Source organism: Lipophrys pholis, assembly GCF_963383615.2.
Source record: "Lipophrys pholis genome assembly, chromosome: 23".
Taxonomy (NCBI): domain Eukaryota; kingdom Metazoa; phylum Chordata; class Actinopteri; order Blenniiformes; family Blenniidae; genus Lipophrys; species Lipophrys pholis.
In genome coordinates, this window is record NC_137645.1 from 2,940,783 (window position 1) to 2,953,333 (window position 12,551).

At 46.1% G+C, this 12,551-nt stretch overlaps 1 protein-coding gene across 1 annotated transcript; it reads right to left on the reverse strand.

Annotated features, from left to right (window-relative positions):
* Positions 1–1,868: 1,868 nt before the first annotated feature.
* Positions 1,869–5,554, reverse strand: spry2 (sprouty RTK signaling antagonist 2). Its single transcript, XM_080493074.1, has 2 exons — positions 5,156–5,554; positions 1,869–3,736 (listed from the first exon to the last, which is right to left on the reverse strand). Exon 2 carries the CDS (start codon positions 3,686–3,688, stop codon positions 2,714–2,716), a length of 975 nt encoding a protein of 324 aa, XP_080349200.1. The 5' UTR covers positions 3,689–3,736; positions 5,156–5,554; the 3' UTR covers positions 1,869–2,713.
* Between the last annotated feature and the right edge of the window lie 6,997 nt (positions 5,555–12,551).

A 12,551-nucleotide genomic window follows, 5' to 3' on the forward strand; every position in this document is an offset into this window, starting at 1 on the left:
TGGCAGCATCAAAAATGTTGTGATTTCTCTCGTTTCCATGGAGACAGAGCAGGAACTACTTCAAAAAGTTGTGTCTTCTCCCGTTTCCACGGACCGTTTTGGAAAAGTTGCATTTTCAGTGGCTGCCAGTTGCGGCTGTGAAAACAAAACACCCAAAACGCAACACTTTGAGTTTTCCACTTTGTGTGAACGTCAGGTCAACAAATGGAAAGTCATTGAGGAAAACTTCCAACAGGTGACATATTGTTAAATTCTGATATAAGGGAGTCGGTGTTTTTGCAGGGTTAAGTCCTGGACCCCCGGCGCCCCCCCCCCGGCTCACAGCGCTGTTTGATTGCTTAAGCCTGGCCCCGTCAGACAGACAGACAATGCGTCCATGAATAGCCTCGCTTCCTTCCTGTCTTCCTGTGCCGCGTTCTGCCTTGGTGAGCAGGGTGAATGGGCTGCTCTGCCCCGCAGCCGCCATGAACCGCGGGGGCCACAGCGGCTAAAACCAACAAAGAGAGAGCCCGTTCTGGGGGCCGTCCCCCCCCCCACAGCCCCCCACCACCCCTCCGTCCCCCTGCTACTACTCTCTCCTGCCAAATCCATGCGAGCGCCGGTTGGATAAACAATCTCTCTACACTTGTGTTTCGTAGCTTTCGGTGAAGAAGCTCAGAAAAATCAGGCGTTTCCTTAAACTCTGGATTCTTTTCTAGTTAGAGCCGCTTTCAAACTGCACGCCATAACAGGACTTATTCCCCCCATTCAACCCAACCGACCCCCCCTCCAGAAACAGGACCAGCGGCTATGGGAATACCAAGTAGGGAGCAGGTAGCAGAGAGCAGCGTTGGGGAGCCAATGTGCCCCCCGTCCCCGTCCTCCCCGTCCTCCTCCTCCTCGCACTATTGAAAACAGGATGAATGCATGCCGGGCTGAATACGGGGGTAAACTGTTAGCTCTTTGTCATTCAAAGTGATGCTTTTAACCCTTTGCGCTCCCTCTTCCTCCCTGCTTTCCTTCCTCACCCGCCCTCCTTCATTCACAGCTGAGACAATGGAGCGAGAGAGCTGCAACCACCAAACACAACATCTAGTCTCTCCTCCTTTTCTCTCCACGATGGGATTCTGCCCCGTTGCGTTGCCACCTCGGCAAAATAGGTGAAAGTTGATAATTATGTAAAATAACCCCCCCCCCCCCCCCCCCCTTCCTCTCCTCTCCTCTCTTTTGCTTCAGTCGAAGGCAAAACAAGTGAGTGCAGGTTGGGCCTCGACACGTCAATCAGGCCTCTGAATGCATACCGTGCTGCAAACACGTCCGCGTGCTGTCAACAAGTGTCAGGGGGCTTTATGTTTCGGGCTTATGTTTCGCCTGCAGGGACATTCAAAACCCAGGAATTCCTCAACCAACCTTTGATTACAAAAAAAAAGGAGGAGAAGAAGAAGGAGAAGGAGAAGGAGAGGGGGGTTCTAGTATCTGCAGGATCCCGAGGATGAAACAAACCTGAAGCCACGCCAGAGTGTAATAACAGGCTTACGCTAAGGCACATTTGCAGGAACACAAGTGGCGCGCTTGATTTATAAGGAAAAAAAGGAGGTGGGGGGGGGGTGATGATAACATTCCTCTGCACGCGGCTCGGGAACAGCCAGATGTTTTCTTCGTAATGAGAGCCGGAGGTGAGCATTAATGCGTCCTTGTTTCCTCCTCTGATCTCTGTAAACAACGCCAGAGCCGTGAGAGAGAGGAAAGAAAGAAAGAAGGGGGGAGAAGAGATTTTCGTGCCGACATGCAATTAAACACAATCCGAGAAGTATCCAGATTACCCTCCTGTGTGAAGTCCCAAAGCGGTCGCAGAGAAAAAAAAAAAAAAAAAGAACGGAGAAACGAGGTCAGACTTCAAGGTTGTTTAATTTTCAAACGTTAATATATTTGTCTCCTAATCCAAAGTGAACTATTCCTCCAGCCTCGACGCTCCAATCTGCAGTGACTACAGAACATTACCCATGCTTTCTCAAAATAAATATTTGTCTCATTATAAAATAATAAACCTTCAAATAAATATAGATTTGTTTTAACTTTACACTAAGCAATGCTGGAATTAGAAAATAAATTTTTCATATAAGGTCACTGTACAATTTACAAGCAGAAGGGATCACGATCTTTCCTCTGTAAATTACATAAAAATGATTGAGAGACATTCCAGTGAATGTACAAACATCGTGTGAAGGAATTTGACTGATTTATCAAAAGGCGCCTCTGGTGTGGCAGGAAGAAGAAAAAAAAAAAAAATTCACAGTTGAAGTATTATATGTACAAAAATAAAACATCTGTGGAGCTCTGTATCTAATGTACAAACCCTTTACTACTTTACATACAGTTAGTAACAAGGAGTCTTAGCATATAAGTCGTATTGAATGTTAAAATAAAAACAAGGCTATGCTTTTGGACTCTCGTGGCAGTGACGGGGTCGGGCACTTGAGGGATTAGATTACTCTGCAGGGCAAAAAAACAAAACAAAAGAAAAACCAGTAGTTGAATGTGTCTTCATACCTCGAAACGTGGAGCGCTTGTTTTGGTTTACCTTTCAAGTTAGACTAAAGTGAGTGAACGCACCTCCAGTGCCTTTAGTACACGTCTGCTTCTCTCGCCGAGGTTTTTAGGATCCTCGAGAGGAATCTACCTAATTCAAAGCTACGCGGCTACACGTCTACGTTCAGTCGGGAGTCTCTTGCGTCTACGTGGGCTTGCCGCCGGCGTCCTCGCGGCGAACCGGGTCGGAGTTCTCGCAGCGGCAGCCCGGCCGCGCGAGCCGGTCGTAGCAGCGCTGGCAGGCGGCCACGCAGCCCTTGGCGGGGAGGTAGCACAGGACGCAGGGGAAGGCGAGCGACAGGAGGGTGACGGCGGTCCAGCGGACGCAGCAGTGCGACTGCGTGCACGAGAAGGGCTTGTCGGCGCACGTGTCCTCGTCGTCGCTGGAGCAGTGGTAGAAGAGCCCCTTGACGCAGCACACGCACGTGCCGTACTCCACGGCGCTCTGCGCCGAGCACACGCAGCGCCGGCCGCACGTCCAGCAGGAGGGCAGCGAGCGGGGGCGGCGGCACTCCGGGCACTGGCAGCGGCCGCAGTCCTCGCAGCGGCTGGAGTGGATGTGTGGGCCTTTGGGGGCGCCGCTGCCCGGCACCGCCGCCACCGGCCTGCAGCCGTCGCTCAGGGGCTTGAGCTCCTCCAGGTTCTGCTCGCAGCGTTTTGGCTGAGTTCTGATTATCTGCTCGCCGGCGAGGAGCCTCTGGACCGAGCCGCCGCTGCCCAGGCTGCTCCTGACGCTGCTCTGCGGCGACTCCGCCGCGTCTCCATGCTGAGTCAATGGATTCAGGTTGTGGAGGTTGGTGGGCCTCTCGTCCCGGGTCTCCTGCTGACCGCCGGTCCTCGGGCCCGGCGGCGGAGCCGAGTCGCTCTTCTGCGGCCGCTGCGGCGCGACGGGCGACCTCTGGGCCGCCGAGGGCCCTTCTGTGTACTCATTACTGCTCCCGGTTATCCGGATCTGATCAAGAGAAAGCACCGGCGACGACCGGAGCTGCCCGTTGTGGAGCCCAGGATCTGTGGGACCGTCGCCGGTCCGCAGCTGCTGCCTCCCTTCGTCATGCGGCGCAGGCGAATGCCCACGGTGCCCTCCTCCCCCGTCGCTGTCGCTCTGACTTCTGGAATCCATCTCGGGACTGAAGGGCCACTCTGGCTGGCAGGGGACTCATCTGAAGTCCTGAGAGGGGAAAAAAAAAGACAATTTATATCCGTATATGAGGAAGCATGCAAATGACGGCATGCAAATCTTAACGGGATAACTATGAAGGCATCGCCATGGAAACAAGGCCCAACAAAATACAGGTGTTGAGAAGACAAAGGGATGTGTGTGATCACACAGATTAAGGTTTAGTGTTGACTGCAGGATGAGCGAGTTGGTACCAGGTAGCAAAGTCATGTATTGACTCTAAACTCCGGTCTGGTTGGTGGGGGGGGGGCTCAGGGAGAACATGCAAACTCCTGATAAATCAATAACTCAGATCTGAGGGACCCTGACTGGAATCTGCTTCACCTCCAGACATCCTAACATCTATGAATCGCCTTCAAATCTGCGGAATTCTCGTTTAGGTAAAAACATGGCGAACATTTCGGGGAAGCACTTTAAATCCTCCGGATGAGTTGATAAAGACTAAGCAACTTCACAAACAAGATTAATCGCACATGAAACCACTTACACGTCAGATATCATCGAGTTGACTAAAGCGTGCTAAACGTCGCCACATTTCCCTGCTGCCGACGGCCAAAGTTCAGCTTTTTTTTACTGCGCTTTTATTGGGGGCGGTGGGAAGTCGGGCCACTTTCCTCAAGACCGATAAGAGTCTAATAACTGGCACATGGGAAGGTTCGGCTTCAGGCAGCAGATTACAAGACGATTCCTAATGTTTCCACCAAACTGAATAAACTGACAGCCTTAATTGTGCTTCCTAATTAGCTTTCAGACTCAGTCTTTAAGGGAGGGGGCGAGAGCGACCCCCCCCCCCCCCCCCTCCTCCCTCCCCCCTCCCCCTTGGCAATACAGGAAGGGCTTTTGTTTGTTGCATGACAAATGGCCTGCAGCAGCAACCTTCCCCATTCTGACACATCTCACATTGTTGCACGGCTGAAAGGAAGATGAGTGACAAGATAAAAGTTTGGAGTATGACAAAGCCCCCTGTGGAGTGTGTGTGTGTGTGTGTGGGGGGGGGGGGGGGGTCTTTTAGATGCATGAGCCTCTTTCTTGCAGGCACACTCGGGTTCTGGAGCCTGTTGTTGGGTGTTGTGGGAAAGTTCTGGCAGGTAAAGCGGCCTGATTACTACAATTTAGATCAGTCACAAAGCTTCTGATTTATGAGTGACAGGCCGGATCTACACTGTGGGGAGTGTGTGAGCGACGCGTGTGCGCGCGTGCGCGCACGCACATACATGTGCCAACTCGAACTCTTCCGAATAAAACAATAATTAAATGAGTCACTTCTCATTTTACAGAATCCACCTGTCAGTACTGCACGGGGAGAAAATAAAAACACTTTTATCAAGGAAAACAGAAACAGCGTGTAAAGTTGTGAAAAAGTGCCAGAAAGTGCAGAGAGAGCGAGTGCGTGCAGCTCCAAACACTCACCGTGCTTTTCCACACTTTCGCTCCCGTGTCGCTGAAATAAATCCAAAACTTCGGAGACTCTCCGCGGCTCCGTTTGCAGCGGCCGCTCAGTCCGGGAAGCCGTCGGTAAAATCCATTAAAGTCCACCAACTGTGCGCACTTTTTTTTTTTTACAAATCCAGAGTTTGTGCGGGACGACGCGACGCGCTCAGAGCCGAGGAGAGCGAGGCAAGAACAGAAACGCGAGCGGCTCGCGAGTACTTTTTTCTTTCGGTGTGTTTTATCCGCAAAGCTCCGGACTTTCCACCCCCCTCCGTGTGTGTGTGTGTGTTTTTTTCTCCCTTTCCGGAGAGGAGGTCGGGATTTGGGCTGTAAATGGCGTCAAGCTGAAGGGGGGAACAGAGCGCTTGTTGTTGCAGCGGATATCTCGCATCCGGTGCGCTGCCATTGGCTGCCCGCGAGCAGCCATTCACACCCAGTCTGATCAATTATCCCCCGCCGCTGGGAGCCGCTGGGACCCGAACGCCCCCGAAAGTTCCCGGAAGTACCCGAAGGGCCCCGGAAGGGCCCCGAACGCGACCGGAAATACCCTAAGGGCCCCGAGATCAAATTAAACTTTATTTGTACACATCATGTTAAAAACAAACAAACAAAAAAATAGACTCTGCTATTGTACATATCTATCAAAAATATAAATACATTTCTAAGAGCCAATGACAGGGAAAAAGTGGTTAAAAAGGAAGGTTTTGAGCCTGCTTTTAAAAACACGAGCATACTCTAGAGCCCCCAGGTTCACCGATATGCGATGGAAAGTCCTCCTCTCGCTTATCTCTTTTCTCTCTTCATTTCAGTGCTAACTACTCCTGAAGCTTCGAAATAATAAATGCTAATGAGCGAAATATCATTATATAAAGCTGCTATATGCTACTTCGTGTGCCTTAATTTTCTTTATCATTATTATTTGTGTTCTAAATTTACATTCATATCCTTCTATCCAATAAGAAACACGTGTTTTGATGTGGAACATGTACTTAAAGCATTCTATTGCACATTATACAATGTATATTTGCTGTGCGTGATAAATAAAGGACTTGACTTGAGTATATTTCCATATTTACAAGCATTACCAGTCAAACAAAACACAGCCACTCTGTTCAAGAAAAACAATATCAATACAACAAATACCACTTGAATAAGTATACAACTTACATTTTCTATAAAATGCAGTTTAGCTGTCAAATGGGCCATCGTGGCACCCTGATAAATGCTAATTATAGCCCAGTCAGCGTGCTGCCTACGTACTAATTCACAACTAAAACCTCAACAAAAAAAGCAGTATTATAAGCCTGACCAACCTACTATATTTTATCACACAAAAGGTTTATAATTCTATGAACTATACATTAACTTCCCGGCCTAACATGAACACTGTGGCAGTCTTATGTTCCAGCAACATGGGATAGCGATGCTAATTAAAGCCCTATTTGTGGCTACGGGCTAATTTATGCACACAAACAATTGTTAAAACTAAATATTATAAACCAGATAGACCCACTATGATATATAATATTCATATTTTTGGTTAGTAGTTTTATTAGAAATATGCTAACATGGCCCAAATGAAAACTTTCATCAATAATAACTTTGAATTATACTATTTTAAGCAACAAAATATAGATTTAATCAGTGCTATCAGCATAAAAAAACACATCCTATAACTGAATATACAACTTAAAAATGAGAAAATAAATACTTGATATGATGCTTAGAGTCCAATTCATTCACACAAAAAATGCTAAAAACTCATTATTGTATTCCAGATAAGCCTCATTTGATAAATAACATTTACATTTTTATGTTCCGAGTTGTTCTGCACAGTTTTTTATTGATAAAAAAAAAAATCACTTCTTTTAAAAAGCGAAATGAATAATAAAGAAATACCCACTATAATATCGTGTATTTCTTGAAATTGCATGCTACATTTCCATACGTTTGAATGATACAGCTAAAATGAAAGATATAAATTTGTTGATTCCTGCCTAAATAAATGTATCTGGAACAAAGGCAAACTAAAAACAAACTACTGTAAATGGCCCCAGATGTGAAACTATGGCTTTTATTTCTATAAAATTTGACATTTCTTCACTTCAATCCCCATCAACATTATAGGAAAACAAGTCATTAATTAATATTAACATGATGCTTTGCTTAGTGTTGGCATGTTAAGTCCATACTAATTTATGCAAAGCATCAACAATTATGATCCATTAATAAAAGATTTGATCATATCAGTGCTTGTAATGAATTGCAGAGACCGTAATGACCTGACATAATCTTAATTTGTCCCATGAGCCTCCCGGATATGGTAGATTGCCTGATGACATAAGTACAACGCTGCTGCATTGCACGGCACATCCTGCAGCATTTCACATGAAAAGGTCCCGAAACTACTTTAATCAGGGGGAATTATTGTGGAGCAGCGCCACTGTGTGGGCACATCCTGACACTGCAGGCTGAAATCATGAGCAGCATGGAATGGGGGAAGAACCTGGATAGCAATCAAAAGATATAATAATCAAGCTTCAATATTTACTTTTAATTATGTCTTCTAGTTATAAAGTATTTATTAATTTATTGTACGCAAAATGATTGCTCCTCCTGTGCATAAGCTTTAATGACGCGTGACAAGCAATAGGCACAGAAAAAACAAGATAGTATGAGTGTGAACAGAATTAGGATGATACACTCAGGTCATATTAGAGCTCAACATTTGTCCAATAAAATAATATAAAGACAAATGAGCCTGCGTTCAGTGATTCTGGCCAAAAAGAGCAAAACCTCAGTAAAAACAATGAGATTAGTCGCCTCTCGTTCCACTTTGCCTCATTTTCTCTGGTAATAGAGTGTCTGCTCACTTCAGACAGAATAATTATGAAGTCCTGAGTTCCACACCGCTGGGAGAGGTCACTTTAATCAGCTCGGAATATAACTTGGCAAATTAACTTGGATCCGGGTCAGCCATCTTTCAGGACTTCTGCCTCCCGCTTCTCTTTCGTTGACCCACTGGTCATTTCACTCCCTTTCTCTCTTCATTGACCTCAACAATAACGACAACATGAGAGATCCGGAAACGGAGCAAATATCTAGGAATTAGGGAAGTTTGCTTCTATTGCACCAACTAAACATTCTTTACAAGGAAGTACATTAAAACAAGGTGAATAAGAATCATTGCATTGTTGCATCAGATCACAGCTCAAGACAGAATGAGGCAGAGGGATTCATTTGTCTGTCCGCAACACTAAACAAAGTATGTTTTTTACTGTGTGGCACTTTTCAGCTCTAAGTAATACATTCAAATTGCCTCTTTATAGTTTGTCATAATGAACGTGGAGCTTTCATTCCCGCGACCTGCGTTCTCCCTGTCTGGACTCCTTGTTTTGTCTTTTACTAGTGTATCATTCCTCTATGGGGATTTTCTCCCACCGCAGGCGACCAGAGCCCCGGCTAGAGCTGTGGTATCGATGATGTTTATACTGTAACTTGAGAGCTGAAGTTATCTACAAGGTCGCTGGCAGGAGCTGCAGGCAGAGCTGGTGTATGAGGGAACGTCTGGGCAAAGAGTATAAATGTGTTTTAATCAGTGGGACGTTTTCTGATCAATTGTCTGAGATGGAGAATTTAAATTAAATATTTGTTTTGATCAGAAACGGCAACATCTTTCGCCACAACCTCAGAAATGTTGACACCTTCGGGAATAACCAAGTCTAAAATGAGACCCCCGTTGGAAAAGTCCAAAATTGGCTGTTCAGAACTCCACAGGAGGATATAAAGATAAATAATTCTGTTCTATTTTAAGGCAAAAACATGAGCAAGTTTGAAGAATAATGTTTCTCACCTGTGCAACACTTCACCAAATATCCTAAATAACAATAAAAATGTGTTAATTAAAAAACAAATCACCTTCAAAGTGTGTGCATTTGATTTTTTGAGACGTCAATTTAATTCGGCTGCAATGGCGATTTGTAGCCACCAGATGTCACTGTGTAATATCAATTAATGTTGGCTGATTTGCAGTAAAAATGAAAGAGATTTCTTTTTTAAAACAGACAAAAAAAACCTAAAATATGACTTTACCCCGTCATTTGTTTTTCACAATACAAGACAGAGGCTCTTTATTCTGCATCCAGGCCTCTGCTTTTGTCTCCAGCTGCACTGTTTTGAAAAGAAATCTTGTCATTCTTCATTTCAACAGAATCAGCTGGAAACAGTAAACTAATACATTCTTCTGGGATACAAGTTAAATCAGATCTGTTCGTTTAGCTTTTTCTGTCTCAACTACAGTCAATTGTCCCATCTGTGGCGCCGCGATGCAACAAACTGGGAGAATCCTCAGCAGAGGCCTGACGGGCTGCTGACGGCTCATTTTACTCCCATTTCCTCACTAACCAAGCGGCGATTATGAAAACACCTGGGTCGGTTTTTCTGGACAGTCGGAGCGATCACTAAATCTCCTCACTGCACACGTTCGTGAAACATTCACTGGATAAACACGGGGATGTGTCATTATTCCTTCCACAAAAGGAGATCATTGAACAGAGGTGGTGTCTGAACATCCATCACATCGGGCCTGATAAAGGTCTCCCGACTCCACCCGCGAGGTCCGCACATGGACTCTTTAATGAAGGCCGAGTTGCAGCCGCTCACACAAGTTCCTTTCTGTTTTTGTCCAGCGCCACAAGCAATGGCCTTTCTTTTATTTTCCCAGAATACCTGAACAGCGACTTTGACTCCTGCTGAGAGCAGCACAATGATCTCGCCATAAAATAAGAAAGAATCGAGAGCGAGAGAGGGAGAGAGAGAGAGAGAGAGAGAGAGAGAGAGAGAGAAAGAGGGGGGGGAAATTGAAATGAAACCTTAAACTCCTGCTGCTGTGAGAGATGAACTGTGTCTGACAAAGCCTTTGAAACAGCGTTGGAAAAGGACGGCGCGTCCTTCAACTCTCCGCCGAAGCTGCTGGATGGTCACGACGTCATCACAGCCGAAATCAACAGAAAAGTGATTGTTAGATTGTTATCGGGAGATCTCGCTGGTGTTTTCTTCTGTTCTGTGTCTTTTGGTGTCGATTTGGTTTCTGGAATGCTTCGGCTGATGTTTCTTGTCTCTTAATGTCTCATGTCAGACTCTAAGCTCCAGTCCAGGTGATAACGTCTCGGTATGTCCTTCATGTGTCTCACCTTTCCTGTCCCTTGACTGCTTTCCTCTGCGTCGTCTGTCCATCAGCGTCTCTTTCTTGAAACCTCTGGTTCGCAGACGGATCTGCTCTCGGTTTGCCTTCTTCTTCCTGATAACATTGTTCTGGCTTTTCTGTCTCATGTTTCTGGATTCTGTAACACAAGGCTCGTCCTCATCCCCTTCAAATAGCGACGCGCATATCTGGACATAACTGCAAAACACTAAATCCATATTTCTTCTGCTCAGGTTTTTCAGAAATTAATCAAGTTATTTGTGCATTAAATAATCCTAACTTGTTGATTGCTTCCCCTGCCTGCATAATCTTTTACTTTCTCTCCTCCCGCGTGACTCCACATCTGATTTTTTTTGTCATATCTAAGGACCTAAGTTCCATGAAAGAGCTCCACATCCTCCTCTTAAATAGCAAAACAGCCCAGTGTCTGCAGCGTGGACCCACGATGTGTTTGAGCTGACTGCCTGGCGGCACAGAATGTGCAGAAAATCCGAGATCAGGAGATTCAGATCAATTCTGCACATGAGCTGTCAAATCCACAAAGCACATCTTTAATTCAATTAATGTAACTTAAAGCAACAAATCGCCACCGTGCAGAAACAGTTCATTTCTCGGACGTTGTTGCAGCCGGGATTTGCTATTCTGAACGCAGCCTGCGCGCCGAAGCGAGCAGCACCCCGACTTTCTTTGAATAGCGAATGTGTTCCAAGTCTTGTTGACTTCTCTGCTGCCTCCTTTCTTTTCATTACAACCCGGAGAAGAGACGCAGCGCAGAGAGGCGGTGCTGGAGCGTCTCGTCGGTTGCTTACAGCGTGTTCGGTCGGGGCAGGATTGGAGAGGAAAAAAAGGGGGGGGGGGGGGGGGGTGGAGGTACAGAATAGTTGCTGTGGGTGCTGCTGCTCGTGATGTGGGTGCTGATTGAGGCCAGGTTAAGTGTGGGTGTTGAGAGTTTAGCTACTGGCTGACCCAAATCCCCACAGAAATATCAAAATACAGCCTGTTACGGTCATCGGAAAGTCTCATAACGTGTGAGGAATCGCTTTTCTAGTGGAGAAACTCACAGAGTTTTGTCTGTTTGAATAAAGTTCTTAGAAAATGACAAGAATTAAGAGATCCGCCAATAGTTGATCTCCCACAATATCACTCCAGAGCTCCAAACAAGCCAGGACGCATCCATTTTCATTTTGTTTACACCTCCCATTCAGGTTTGGCAGCACAAATCCCAACATATCGGGCCTGGCAACGTTTTCCCTCGTCTCCTACAACAAAACATGAAGTTATTCTCCTTCTACCAAACGCTAACGTTACATAATCCGCCCCCCCAGCGCACATATTAGCATCCTGCAAAGCTATATTAAGAATTTGAGTGAAAAGCTTTGAAATAAGCAACTAAAACATTTGAAGATTTGAAGTTAAACCGACTGTTTGGAATTTAATTAAATGTAAATGCAACAATAAGAAGCTTGAAGCCAACAGGTGCCCGAGTTGCATGACTTTTTTTTTTTTGTATTTATTAGCGAGAACACCACCAAGAAAGACTTCGTCTGTTGAGTTTTGAAAAGGCCGTGAGTGAAGTGGCATCAATCACTAAAGCCATCGCACCATTCAAACTGCAACTCCAAGGTGAGACATGAAGATGTAGATCCAATGAAGCCTGTCTGATCTCTAGCAGAGCGGCTCCACTGGCTCCCATCAGACGGTCCAGGTCTACCTAATGGACTGGCCCCAGCGACAAAGGGAAAGCGTCGCTATTTGCACCGTCTGACATCTTCACGTACGTTCAGTTGAGTCCAAAACGACCTGGAAATCAGTTTATGCGACGCAAGCAACGCGAACAAACGGATCCCGGCAGAGGTCAGCTGAACCCTCCGCCTTTCTCTAAATCTGTGCCGGAAAAATAGGTTGTGCTCGGAAAAGAGGCTTTTACACTCCCAGAAATGTGAGAGATTAGCTTTAGCAGGGAGCGTGTTGAAACCTCAGCGACACCGCGGTGTACGGGTTTATTTGTGCTCAGCGGTGGGGGGGGGGGCACGCAGAGGGAGCGACATATTGTGTTCATCCAACACAATTCAGGAGTTTGGACATTATTCCTGTGAAACGACTCAAGTGGGAGCGAACTCAATGGGACCAGCTGCACCGCAGAACTGAACTAAATAAGAGCCAGTGTGGGAA